Below are 13,494 nucleotides of genomic sequence, written 5' to 3'. Positions count from 1 at the left end.
CCCGGGTCTCCATCCCGCCAGACCAGGCCTCTCCCCGGGGATCGCGCTGCCCTCCCCGCACCGTGTCCCAGCCCCCGCTACTCCGGCGGTGCCTCATACCTGACGGCACCGTGTTGCGATCACACACCCCGTCCTTCAGCAGCTTGTCCCGGATTTCCCAGCTGAACATGCCCGCGTTTTCCCGCTTGTATTCCTCGATTTTCTTCTCAACATCCGGCGTCGTCACCTGCTTCAGTAAAGACAAGGCGAGCGGGCACAGTCTGCGGGAAGGGAGCGGCCGCGGGAGCCCGGGCTGCCGCCTCCGGGACCCCTGGTGCGACCGGAGCCTACCCGCCGACCGCCCCGCCAGCAGCGAGAACCGACCCCGTTTGACGACCCCTCTATAAAACACCCCGAGCACAGACAGGTTAAAATCCGAAAGGACCTCAAAGGTAACAACGGACCCACATAAAACAAGCAGCCCCGGGGAAAACGAAACTTCCCAGGAAACCTTCCGAGATTACACGGGAAGGTGGGATCGAGCCCTCGGCAAGGGAAACCCCAAATTAGGCAGCATGGGCTGCCGAGAGAAAATGCCGGGAAAATTCTGTCTCGCATGAAAGGAGGACTCGGTCTGAGAGAAGCTCCAAGTCAAGAGAAGTTTCGGCTGAACAAACTTCGTAGCGCCAAATAAAAAGCCGCGTAATAGAAGTGTTGAGGGGTTCCAGGAAAACCAAGATGTTTCTTCGATGGGCTCATGATTTTTAAAATAAACAAATTCAAACGAAACAAAAGTTTCCCGGCTGGGGAACAGCCTTTCGTTCGGTAACATGTTTATAAAAATAAAAACTCTAGTCCTAACACTGAAAAGGAAAGTTCATGCACTGCTACTTTAGAAGCAAAACGGGGGGAAAAAATCGAGAAGCAACTTCCAACAGAAACTCAAGCTTTTACTTCGCTTTTGTGAGAAAGAAAAGCTACAGCAGTAGGAGGAGGCTGATCTGAAGGGAAGGATCCATATTTGTCTGCATTGTGAGTGCAAACTTTTTAGCGGTGTAGCTATAAATACATGCAGCTGCGGAGCGGACAAAAAAATAAACAGAACAGGAAAAGAAGCAGTAGGCAGACAGACAGAAATACAGGTAAATTTTTTTTTTTTTGCTTTGCAACGAAAGAAGCGAGGGCCCGATCCCGCCGCGCTGTGTAAGCCCTGACATCTGACCGATCGCTTCCCCGGTCCCTCCCGGCAGCGCCGATCCCCCGCGGGGCTGTGCGTGGGGCACTCGGGGCTTCGGACAGCCAAGCCTTCATAAAAAGACCCCTTTTCCTCGCCAGTATCGTTTGCAAAGTTACTTTTAAAAAATACTATCTTCTTAATTAAAAAAAAAAAAATAGGAAGAAGAAAGCTCCAAACAAACAGCAATTTCCACGAACTTCAACAGTAATTTTTAAAGCCTCGGAAAGTACCAGAGCAACAGGAGGGGACGTGGCGAGCACTGCTGTGCCCGGTGCGTGTCTGTGCCCACCATAGACCCCCTCCTCAGCCCTTCCGCGACTGCTGCCTCCCCGCTTATAAACCCCGGGGCCGGCCACCCTGGGCCGAGTCCCTGTTGTGCCCTGCTTTCCGCGGACGCGGCCGGGGTTTGCCCGGCTCCGGGCAGGCGCTGAGGGGCTCACCTTGGGCTTGCTGCCACCGATGGCCCCCGGCCGGATGGAGCCCGTCTCCTGGTACCTGCAGAGAATTTTGGAGACGCAGCCGTGGGACACTCGCAGCTGGCGAGAGATGACACAGGGCCTTATGCCATGGTGGGCCATTTCCACTATCTTGTGTCGGATATGGTTGGGTAAAGGCCTGCCATTGATAAACACTCCTCCGAGCTGATTGACTCTGCCCTGGCCTAGAGGAGTAGAGACTAGAAAAGGAGGGGAGGGGAGGCAGGAGGGGGAAATGGCGTTAACGTCTCCTTCGGATCCTGCTGAGTCTTTTTCTTTTTTTTTTTCTTTTTTTCTTTTTTTCTTTTTTTCTTTTTTTCTTTTTTTCTTTTTTTCTTTTTTTCTTTTTTTTTTCTTATTGTTCGTTTGGGTTTGGTTTTTTTGTTCTTGTTGTTGTTGCTTTTCTGTAAGGCAACTCGCCGCCGCCCGCCCCCGCCCGCCCAGCCGCCCCACAGAGCGCCCGGGGCCCTCCGTCCCCCGGCGGAGCTCCCCGCTGCCGGCGCGAAGGACGGGGGAAGGCAGCGGGGCGGCTTCACCTGTTGCTTTCGCACAGGAGCTAGGGTTCGGAGCTTGCCCGACTCCAGCGGAGAAAGGGACAACCCGTGAGGGAGGCCCGAGCTCTCCGCGGGTGGGGAGGACCCGGCCCGCACCTCAGCTGCCCCGGGCGCAGCGGTGTCAGTCACCGCACAGGCCCGTCCTCTCTGGGCCAGGGGCCTGCGGGGCTCCCCGGCGCTGCGGCGTTCTCTCACCGCCGCTGCCTGAAGGAAGAACCACCACTTGCAGCGGCCCGACCCACCCTGGACAAGCGCTGGCTGCTAAAGTCTATTTCGATGTTGTTTGGCTCGCTTTTATTTGATTTAAATTCTTTTGCTAAGTTTTCCCCCACTTTTTTCTAATTTTGAGGTCTCCAAATTAGTGCCTGTCATTCGGCTTAGGAGCCGATTCGGGGGCCGCTGTGCTGCCGACCTCCGTGCCGGTTGCCCCCGCGCTCTCCGTCCGGAGGGGATGGACTGCTCCCGGGGTGCGAGGCCAGAGCCGGCGGTCCGCTACCGAGCCTTCCCCACACCAACCCCAGCTATGCCCGTCCCAGGACAGGGCCCTGCTCCAGCCCCCCGCGGGATGGCTCTGACAGCCGGGCTAGGAACCCTGCGGGCTATGGGGGAGCCCGCCGGGGCCTGGGGGGAGCCTGCTTCGTCCCCACAATTCTCATTTTTCCGAGTGGGAGCAGCACGGTCGCGGCCTTACCTTCCAGCGGGAACCCGCTGCGGGGGTAGTTCTGCCCGGCCCCGGGTCGCATCATCCTGGGGACAGCTCCAGCCAGAGTTGTCATCGCGGCGGCGTCCCGGCGGAGTTATATCCAGGTGAGGGCTGATCTAGGAAAGATTCGCGCTGTCAGCGGGTCCCACCGAATCAGGAGCGGTCCTGGGAGGGGGTGGGGGATGCCGCCGGGGGGCGGGGAAGAGGCAACTCCGCCGTTAGTCAGTGACCCGCGCTGCCCCGCACCAAGAGGGCAGGGGCCAGGGCCAGAGCCCGGCTAGGCGAGGAGGAGGGGGGCGGTGGTGCTGTCCCCGGTGCAGCGGGGAGCGGCAGCCGCGGGGCCGGGAGCATTTATCGGCTCCGTCCCCGGCGCGGCGCCTCCGCGATTGGCCGCCGGCGCCCGGCCCGGCCGCGCCGCCCCCGCTGATTGGGTGAGAGCGGCGGCTCCGTCGCGTCCCCCGGCAGCGGCACCGGCCCGGCCCGGTGGAGCCCGGCCCGGAGAGACACTGCGCGGTGCAGCACTCCCTGTCCCCGAGGGCAGAGCTCGGCCGGGCCCAATGGCCGCGGGCAGAACCGGCCGGCGGCGGGGAACGGTGTGGTGCCCCGACGGGCGCCGGGGAGGGGGAGAACCAGGCGGAGGCGGCCCGGACCTCCTGTCCCTCCGAGGGGCTCCCTGCCCCGCCAAGAAAAAGGGCAACCCCTGCCTCGCTACCCATATTTCGCTAAAGTGCTTTGTCTCCTGGCTCTGTTACTCCGAGCACGAGTGACGAGGAAGTAGTGGTGGGATATCACTCGCCCTGCTTTTTTTCCTTTTGTTTGTTTTTGCTTGTTTGTTGTTTTTTAATTAAAAAAAGGAAAAAAAAGTCTCCTCCCTTCTATTTATTTATTTTGCACCGAAGCCTCTCGCCGTCCAGAAGAAATATCTCTGGACCAAATGGTGCTAACAATCTTGAAAGCGAGAGCTGCCAGTGTGTCTGTGGGGATTTCTGCTTTTAAAAACCGATGGGACAAGTGTGTCCCGTCATTACACGCTTGTGCGCGTGTATATGCGGGTGTGTGTGGGTGCGAGGTGGTGCGCGTTAAAGTCTTACTAACAAGCGTTTGTTCCCAGGAATTTATTGTAGTATTCAAACTAAACTGCTGGAAAAATAAAAGAGGTAAAGTCTGCCTAGGAGCTGAAGTGACCACAGCAGGATATGACGCCAGGAGTGTTGTAAAGACTGTCTGTCCTTAAAGAAGGTACTATTGTGCATGGCCTTTTATTTATAACTTAGTAAGTGCCAGCAAACTCGCCTCCTTTACACTCTGAAGTGCCAGCCCAGCTTTCCACAGTGCTCTTTATTTGCAATAGTCTATTCACTAACTGTCACTCCCGAGCTTCAAGTTATTCAAAACCTTAATCAAAAGGATGAGAATCGTTCAGGTTTCCCCCTTTGAAATGAGGGAAACAATGTTTTCTGGACTTCAGTCCGCTTCTCCTTTAGGGCCCAGGCGCCCGTTTCGGGGCAGGTACCGGCCCCGGACAGGGTGGGAGTTCGCTTTTATTTAGGCAGAAATGCGGAATCGGAATAATAAACGAATCCTCCCGCCGAGGAAAAGGCAGTGGCACTCGGGGAAAAGCGGAGCTTGCCGGTGGGCTCGGCACGGAGCAGCCCGGGGCGGAGGCACTCGCAGACGGTACCGGCATCACCGCTCCCGCAGCAGCGTGTTCTGTACGACGAGGGGCTCTGGCCCCTGGTCCTGCGCTCTCCAAACCCCGAGCCCCGGCCACCGAACTCAACGGTTTCCATCACTTTTTAAATGCCTAAAAATATACCCCAAATGCGGTGTGCGCGGCAGCCACGGCTCCGCTGAGGAAAGCTTTCCGCACACGTTAAAAATACCCCAGGTTGGCAAGAAAAGTTTGGACGCCAAATAAAGTCCGTGTATATTTTACACAGCGTTTGTGATTTACGAAGCACGGCGATGACCGAAGCTCTGAGAAAACCTCTAGCGATTCCTGTGCAACCTCAGCCCGGAAAAATCCCGGCCAGAGACGGACGGACAGCACAGCCGGCGGTGTCCCGGCACACACCGACCTCGGGAGAGGTGCTGGAGAGGTACCGCTCACACTACGCGTATTTTACTCGAGGAAAGAAGGCTAGTGAAGTGTTATTAAAAATAAATAAATAATTAAATACGCGAATTAGATTTAATTTGTGCCTGGGAAAGAGGCGGCGGGCAGCATCCCCTGACCGCCCCCCCTTGCCCTCCCGGTACCGCCGCGGCCCCGACCGACCCTGCCCACCGCGACTGCGGAGCCGCCGCCAGCCCCGGCCATAGCCCACGTTCAGGCGCGGAGTCGGGGGAGGGGTGGGGGGAAGGGGAACGGGGACTTCGCGGCTCCTCAAACGCGCGAGAGCATCCGCGGAGCCCCTCTCCCGGCAGCGACAGACGGGCCTGGCAGCGACTGTGAATCAACTTTCCTACCAGTCCCCTTCAGCGCCGCTCGGACCGTGCGCGGGTGTTTGCGCAGATCTTTGCGCGGGCCCATGCGCTGTTCCCGGGGCCATCCGGCCCGCCGAGCCTGAGCCTCCCCGGAGCCGTTCCGGGCGCTCCGCATCTCCTGCCGGCCCCGCAGCCGGTGGCAGCGGAGCAGGGGGGGTCCTGGGCCCGATCCCCCTGCGGGGGCCGGCGGCTCTGTTCTGTTATTGCTGCTCCCACAGCACCTCCCGGCTCCCTCCTCGCACCAGGGGGCGCGGGGCTGGGGGGGGGGGATTCCCGCACTCGGAGCACCCCTGGAGCCCCAAAGCCTAACCCAACTCCCCCGAGACAGGTTGCTGGGCCGGGATAGGGTGGGCGGGAGGGGAGAGCGGTGTGAAACCCACCTAGTCTTGTCCTGCGCTACCAGACACCGAGGAGAAGCAGCCGTATCCTCCCGCACGGGAACTGTTAAAAATTCAAGGGAAAAAGATTAGGCACGAATGCCTGGCCCCGCTCCTCCCTCCCCTCTGCGCCCCCACCCCCATATTACAGTCCTTTAGGCCAGCAGAGATGATTTCACGGTTTTCCAGTGGAAATAGCTAAAAATGCTCCTGCTAATTACAGAGCTCTTCCAGGCCAGGTGCACTTTTAATTGGATTAGTAAGTGCTCTATATTAAACCTGCAGCACATCAAATGGACAGTGAAAATTAGACCTATTAAGAACACAGGCAATCATTTCTGAACGATAGCATTACTGACTGTTTTCTTCTCAATTAGAAATAAATCAATTATACTGTTTCCGGGTTTGTGCGCATACTTTAATTTCTCAGAAGGATTTCCGAGGGAATTCTCCAGCTAACTATTTCCAGGGGACGTGAGGGGGAGAGGAGAATGCAGCTTCATAATAGAAATGTGTACTCGAGAGAGGAAAAGGTAAAGGAAAAGGAAAAGTAAAAAAGGAGATAATGAGAGGGAGAGAAGGAGAAAGAGAAAGAAAATGTAAGAAAAAAAGAGGAACAGGAAAAGAAGAAAGAGAGAGAAAGAGAAAAAGAGGGAAAGAGAAAAAGAGAAAGAGAAAAGAGGGAAAGAAAAAAAGAGAAAGAGAGAAAAGGAAAAGGAAAAAGAAAAAGGCAAGAAAAAGAAAGATTAAAAGGAAAAAAAAAAAGGAAAAGAAAAATAAAAAACAAACCCTGGCATATCTAGTGTGCATGACCGCCTGTGATTTCTGGCTCGTGCTCCACGTTGCCCTGGCTATAAACACCTCCAAAGAACCCCCCGGTTTGAGGTCTCTGGTGGCGGGCTGCCTAGGAGCTGGCAGTTCAGTTTCACCCGCTCAGAGGCTCCTCTCTTCGCCCAGGTTCCCTCGATCTCCTCGTCAGCCAGAGAGAGCGGGTTTGTGCGTTTGGGGGATGGCACAGCCCCGGTAGGACCCCTGGGCAAGGGAGAGCGCCGGCAGCCGATGCCCGGCGGTGAGGGCAGAGGATGCTGTGGGGGACCCTGTGAGCGGTGGGCCGGGAGAAGGGGGCTGTGGGGCGGGCGGGCTCCCAGGAATCACTGTCACATCCCGTGCTCCGCTTTCGGAGGGTCTGTTCCCACTGCCAGCGAGACGTGGAGGGGTGAGAGAAGCTGCCTTGGCCAAGGAGCGTGTGAAATCATACCGGTACCGACTCTATCGGACGAGGGTGACTTGTCCGACGGCGACTTCCACAGAAAAAAAAAACTTCGATAGTGTTCTAGTGATTTGGGGTTACAGTAATACGAACGGTTAATAAATCCTCTTTTTTGAGCACGGGACGCGGGGCGGATAGCGGCGGAGCAGGGCCGGGAGATGGTGGCACTTGCCGACATCCCGCGGGCGGCTACACTCGAGAAACAACGGGCTACAGCCACAGGCAGCCCAGTTCCCCTGTCAGAAACCAGCTCCACGAATGGACCCCTCCCGGGAAAAGTCTCTCCAGGCTATACTTTTCCATACCATTCATCCCTCCGCCCCGTTTATAGGCGCCCAGAGGTGTCCCGGGACATTACCCGTGGAACAGAAGGTGTGCGGAAGCCTCGCCCCTTCTCCCCGGGACAGGCGGCCGGGAAGCACGGCCCGGCGGCGGGACTTGCGGGGCTCCCCGGGCACGCCGTGCTCAGGCGTCAGGAGGGACCCAGAACCATCCCCAGGTTTGGAGGAAAAACACCTGCTCGGACACCACTCCCGCTCTCGCCAGGCTCCGCGTTGCGAGCTCCGGGAAGGCCCCGGACCCTCGCTTGCCCGCAGATGCCTCCGGTGCCCCTGGAAGGCTCCGGACCAGCGGAAGAGAGGGCAGGAGTGTCGCCCGCAGCCGGCTCCTAGACCCGAACATTAGCAAATATTTCGAGACAAATAGGCTGAAGATTAATTGTATTAAGAGCGCGTTGGTTTTTTATTTTTTTTTTTTGGGGGGGGTTGTTTTGGGGGTTTTTTGTTTGTTTTTTTTTCCCCAGAAATGTAATACTATTTGGCGAAAAAAGAAATTACCAGCAAAGGGCCGGGGAGATTAACATTTGGAAACTTATGAAATGTAATCTGCATATCCAATTGATTCCCAGCGTATCAGTTGAAAGGATAAAGATGCATATCTCCATGATGGATATTGCATTAATAGGCACATAAATAAAGGTTGAAAAGTCATCACCGAAAGCTTTGAACCTTTTTTCCATCGCTTTTATGTCCCATCCGCATGTCTCAGCACCGTCTTATTTGGGTTTTTTTCCCCCTCTTTTTTCCCCCCGTTTGAGTTGTTACGTTTTCATTTATTTACAAGCCACAGCAGGTTTGGCAGCCTGAGAAGGGCGGCTCGGTACTGAAGAATGCTCTGTGTAAGGACAGGGGTAAGGAACAGGACATCCCAAATCCCCCGAACCACCCCAGGCACCCTCAGGCTATCCCGGGGATCACTCTGAAGCAGAGCTGAAAGCAGGGAGCTTTTCTGCTGCCCAGAGTAAGGAGGAGTTTGCTTCCGAGGGTATCGCCTTTGCCAGGACCACAGAAAAATGGGAAATTTGGAGGGCGGGTAGATTCGACGTAGCTCCCGCTCCTGGGGTCCCAAGGGAGCAAACACCCAGAGGAGTCCCCTCTGCTATCCACCGGCTTTGCCCTTCGGGGGCACCTGCCCGCGGCCCAGGGGCGGACCGTGCCCCGGGTTAGTAGGTGGCCCCCGGGAAAAGAGAAATCCAGATCCCCCGTAGGCCGGTGAGGCTGTAACATTTAGCTCGACAAATGGGTCCTTTTGCGGCACCGGCCGTCCTCTCTCTCCCTGTAAAATGGCAATAAATACAACATGTACTTCACTAACTCCTCACCTCTCTGATTACTACCAGATCCTCCAGTAAGCGATACTACAGTTGCCACTCCATCCTAACACATCCCTGCTGGGACGAGGACAGAGATGCCTCTGGATGCCTCGGGGCTCCGGGGCAGGAGGGAGAGGCGGCTGGTGCTCCTCGGCCACCCCAGGTCTGCGGCGGGGTCGGGCTGCTCCTCCCCTGCGAAGAGACGGGAGGAAAAGATCGGTGTTACTCATTTCTTTCTGGCGTTAGAGATCACAATCGAATTTCGGATCCATCTCAGCGAGAGGAGGTGACGCCCCACCGTGCTCCCGATGGCTTCCCAGCGCCTTCCTGCGTGGCTCATCCACGGGTGGGGAAATTCGCATCTCCCTTCCCTACAGCCCCCCTAGTTAACAGCCACATCTCAAAACGAAGCGTCTAATCCTCGTTAATTACTTGTAAAAACACCAAGGATGATTAATTCGATGGTAATAGATTTCCACCGGGAGTTAGCTGACCCTAGGCTCGGACCGGTCACATCCATTTGCCGTCGCAACACGCGTGGCCCTGGGCGACCCACGCTGTGTCTGCCCGCAGGTAGCAGGGCACCGGCAAGCATCCAGCCCTCCATCCCCAAACGTCACACGGAACCTTCCCCCTTCCTTCCCAGCCCTCTATCCAACATGGGGGGAGCCAGGAATGAATGATATAAAGGAGAAAGTGGAACTGCTATCAAGATATTGAATTAATTGATCGGTATTTCGCCTTCAGCTATATGATTTCACCCCTTGTTCTTTATAAAATGGACTGGATTAAAATCTAGGAAGACAGAAACCGGAAGAGACAGAAAAAGGAAGAGAGAAAGAAAGAGAGAGAGGGGAAGGGGCGAAAAGGAAAGAAGGAGGGAAAAAAGAAAGAGCGAGAAAGAGAGAGAGAGAAAGAAAGAGAGAGAGAGAAAGAGAGAGAGAGAGAAAGAGAGAAAAAAAGAAAGAGGGAAAGAGGAAGAGAGAAAGAGAGAGAGAAATAAAGAATGAAAGAAAGAGAAAAAAGAAGATGAGAGAAAGAAAGAGAGAGATAAAGAGAGGAAAAAAGAGCTAAAGAAAGAAAGAAGGTAAAAGGAATAGTGGATAAAAAGAAAGGGAAAGGAGAAGAGAAATAGAAATTCAACAGGAAAACAAAGGAGGTGCGGGGGAAGACGAGAGTCCCGCAGGCCGAGGAGGACGGGCTCCGGCTGCGGCGCTGCCCGTGCTGGGGTGGCAGCGGCGCAGAGAGGCCCCGCCGGTGAGAAGCCCCGGGTAGCACCGGAGAGCGGGCGGCGAGGCCCGGCCCCATCCCGGGCATCCCGCAGTCGGTACCCGTAGCGGCCCGCCGCTCTCCGCTCCCCCATCCGTGCTGAAATAAGAGGATCCGGCTCCTCGGGCCCCAGCACCGCTTGTGTAAGTGCCAGGCGCCTGTTTTCAAAGCTGGGGCATTGCTGGGGAAAGGAAAAGGCAGCCCGAGTGGCCCGCTCAGCACGGGCCCGTGGCACCTCCCGGGGTGAGTTGCCAGGCGGCTTCGGGGGTGGGAGCAGCACCCAGGGCTGGGCAGCCCCTGTTCCTGCTCGGATGGGTCGGGCAGCTCGGGGAGCCCGTGTCCAGCCTGATGGCTCGTCTTGGGCAAAAAGTCAAGCAACTGTCTACAGAGAATAGAGACTTGAGGGTCGGTTTGGCTTTTGGGGGTTTTTAGGGGGAGAGGGTGAATCTCAATGACTTCCTAATGTCTGTAAGAACACTGCTAGTGATCAATACCAAAGAGAGAAAGGAAGCTGAAGGTAACTTCCAGAACAACCAGTTTCACGGTTGTTATACTTGAATAATACAGAGAGATCTAAAATTATTCTCAGAAAGAAACGTTTGCTACCTGACTAAAACAAAGCATGGTTCCTATTTTATTTTTATAGTTTCATTTCGTTTGCTTTAAAGTCTGCAATAGTTACAGCTGTTTTGACAGAAGGCCAATACGTGGCTGGGTAACAAGTCTTTGTTTATGATACTGATACCAAATTGGAATTATTGCTCATCACTACATTTTCATTAAGTCATTAAAGTCTTATTCTTGCCGTTTGAAAGGAAAGGAAATGAAATTTTGATTTCTATCTCGAGCATATTTCTCAAATTTCAGTCATTAATCTCCTCCCCAAACTAAATAGTGTTATTGCTGTTCACTATTAATGGAAAGACAGCAAAATAATAATTGATACTGATTAGTTAGATTTTGCTAACTAGATAAACAGTCTAGAAACAGAATTGGTTTAAAGTGTTTCTATCTGGACCTGTAATGAGCTGAAATGTTGTTACTGAGATTCATGACAAATCAAGAATAGAGGAAGTAACAAAACCAACAACTTTCAAGCTATTCCTCTCAGATTTCATAATCCAAAGATATAAATCAATCTCAACAGATTTGTTTACTGTAAAAAATATCCTTAAAATAGCTGGGATATTTTTCAGCTGAAGAGAAAGCCATGTAAGAGATGACAATGACATTGATCCAAACCTCACAGTCTGCATGAGATATGAGAAGCATGGCTGAGATATCACTCCTTCCCCATTACTCAACCAAAAGTACTTTATGCTGCATCGATCAAGGGTCAACATAACTGAATGCATCTAGCATAAATATTTTTGTTCCCCTATGGTATAAACCTCATTTTTTAAAGACAGTTGTGACATTTCTTTTAAATATCTCAATTTCTACCCATATCCAGATGAAATGTAGCAGCAGGAGAAGTTGCAGGGGTTTCTAGGTTTAATAAAAAGCGAGTCACCGAGTTTAAATACTTTTCAGAAACATTAGGTTTCATAACCATGAAAGACCTGCACAGGAAAGAAGCACAACCTGCTTCCTTGGCCACTCTGTAACACGAAGGGACCATTTGCAGTGTTTGTGTGAAGATCTTGCATTAAGGGGAACTGACAGGGAGCCAGTTAAATGTGGGTTAAATGAGCAGAGGTAAATGCAAACAAAGATTAAAATTCTCTCTGGCACAGAATATGCTCACCACATGAACTTCAGTCAGACAGAACGTATTCTCTAGTCCAGCAGAGCAGGCAGGGACATTGTATCTACAAAACACCCACAACACAGGGAAAAGGGCTGTTGATCTTAACAGGATTTGAGTGCACACCAAGAGCTCTGACCAAGTCAGGCAATCAATCCTAACGCTTTTCTTTCCAATGAAATGTTAGGTACTCGATATCATGTCCATAAACATAACTCACACCATATTAATATCAAATGCACTGTCAAGCCTGCAGGTCAGAGAGGATTAATAGCCATTTCTCTGCATGATGTACACATTCATATTTAAATAGTCTGTAGCAGCTGTTAAATTTTCACTGACACACAGAACACACTGATACGGGAAAGAGCCTGGGCTGTGCCAGGAAAGAACACGAGCAAGGGAGCTGTAAGCAAACTTCTTCTTGGGATTCACAGCTCTTCCTCTAAGTAAAGGTTTTCAGGTCTGAACGCATAATTCCACATGGTTTTGCTGAGAAACTTGCAGTTCACACACCCCTAAAATTCCCATTCAGGGTAACTTTTTTCTGTTTGCACAAAGGGCAGCCTTGGCCAGTTGGAACAGTTCACCCACTCCGGTGGAATCACTCACTGAAGTAGGATTTTCAGCTGAAAATCCACATTAACCCTATAAACTACACCTGTATTTTCCAGTCTGTGGTAACTGCTTGCATGAAGACAACTCACAAAAAAGACATTTGATACAAAGGGTTATACCTGGTAAGCTACTTCAGGATGTAAGCCCTAAGAACAAACCTGAATTTCTGGGAACTGGAATTTGAGCTATTACAGAAAAGCATTAAGGTAAGAACCAACAATGTTTCCCTATGCACCTGTAGTCCACAATACTTTAATAATATATATATTTTTACAGTGCAAGGGAAAAAGAAAGGAAGTTTATTTTCTGTTCATCAAAGTATAAATGCAGATAGAAACCTGCTTTTTCACAGCAAGCTTCTTTTTGGCATTCTCAGCCCAAAATTGTATTATTTAGCTTGATTTTTCAAAAATGTGCTTCCAAAATGCTGTCTCAACACAGACAAAAATAGATTGAACTTGAACTCCCACTCACTTGGATCTCCTTTGCAGGGATGAATGATTCAGTACCCACTGGTGTTAGCTAAATAACTTCAGTATTATTGGGCTTTGTGGTACAAATCCAGTGATGGTGAATATGAGAGTAATACTATGTTGCTTTTTGCAAAATAAAAGAGCACACGAGTACCTTTTAATCAACCCAGTAAGTTAATTGAGGTTCTTCTTCCTTATTTATGAAATATTCAAGTGCTTTTTCTGCCAAACCCGCCTTTCAAAAGAGGAATACCTGAAGTTATCTAAACCAACATTCTACAGTTATTTACTGTTTATGGGCTACTGATGCAGAAAGGAATATTATTCCCTGCAGCATCAGTATTTACGAGAGACACTTTCAAACGACAGAGCAGAAAGAAATATTTCCACCCCGTGGCACTGAAATTTCATGTTTTAAAATCACAATGGTGCTTTTAAAAGAAATGGAACCCCTGAGCACAAATTGTGAAGGCCATTATGAAAGAAGTTGTAACTCTGCAGTGTTTGTCCTAACAATATGTGGAGAAGCTGCCTGCAACCAGCAAATGCTGAGCTTTACCTGTGGCTGCAGTGAGATCCAAGTGAGGACTTTTCACAAGCAGAGCTGGCAGCCACCTCTCCTGGGTGAGATGGAAAAGCAGTTTACAGAACAT

The 13,494-nt window shown here is 52.1% G+C and overlaps 1 protein-coding gene across 4 annotated transcripts in view; it reads right to left on the bottom strand.

Annotated features, from left to right (window-relative positions):
• PAX3 (paired box 3) overlaps positions 1 to 3,126 on the bottom strand; it is a 76,925-nt gene extending 73,799 nt beyond the window's left edge. For 3 of the 4 annotated variants that reach the window (XM_030456144.1, XM_030456148.1, XM_030456145.1), the window contains exons 1-3: positions 2,938 to 3,126; positions 1,657 to 1,892; positions 100 to 229 (exon numbers count right to left, since the gene is read on the bottom strand). In XM_030456144.1, the coding sequence (XP_030312004.1) occupies positions 100 to 229; positions 1,657 to 1,892; positions 2,938 to 3,022 (451 nt within the window). In that variant the 5' untranslated portion in view covers positions 3,023 to 3,126. The remainder of the gene's footprint in view (positions 1 to 99; positions 230 to 1,656; positions 1,893 to 2,937) is intronic. The other variant, XM_030456147.1, reaches the window with a different exon arrangement.
• Positions 3,127 to 13,494: the final 10,368 nt, after the last annotated feature.

This window comes from Calypte anna, chromosome 9 (assembly GCF_003957555.1).
Source record: "Calypte anna isolate BGI_N300 chromosome 9, bCalAnn1_v1.p, whole genome shotgun sequence".
In the NCBI taxonomy this organism is placed as follows: Eukaryota; Metazoa; Chordata; class Aves; order Apodiformes; family Trochilidae; genus Calypte; species Calypte anna.
This window is presented reverse-complemented; position numbering and strand designations above follow the sequence as displayed.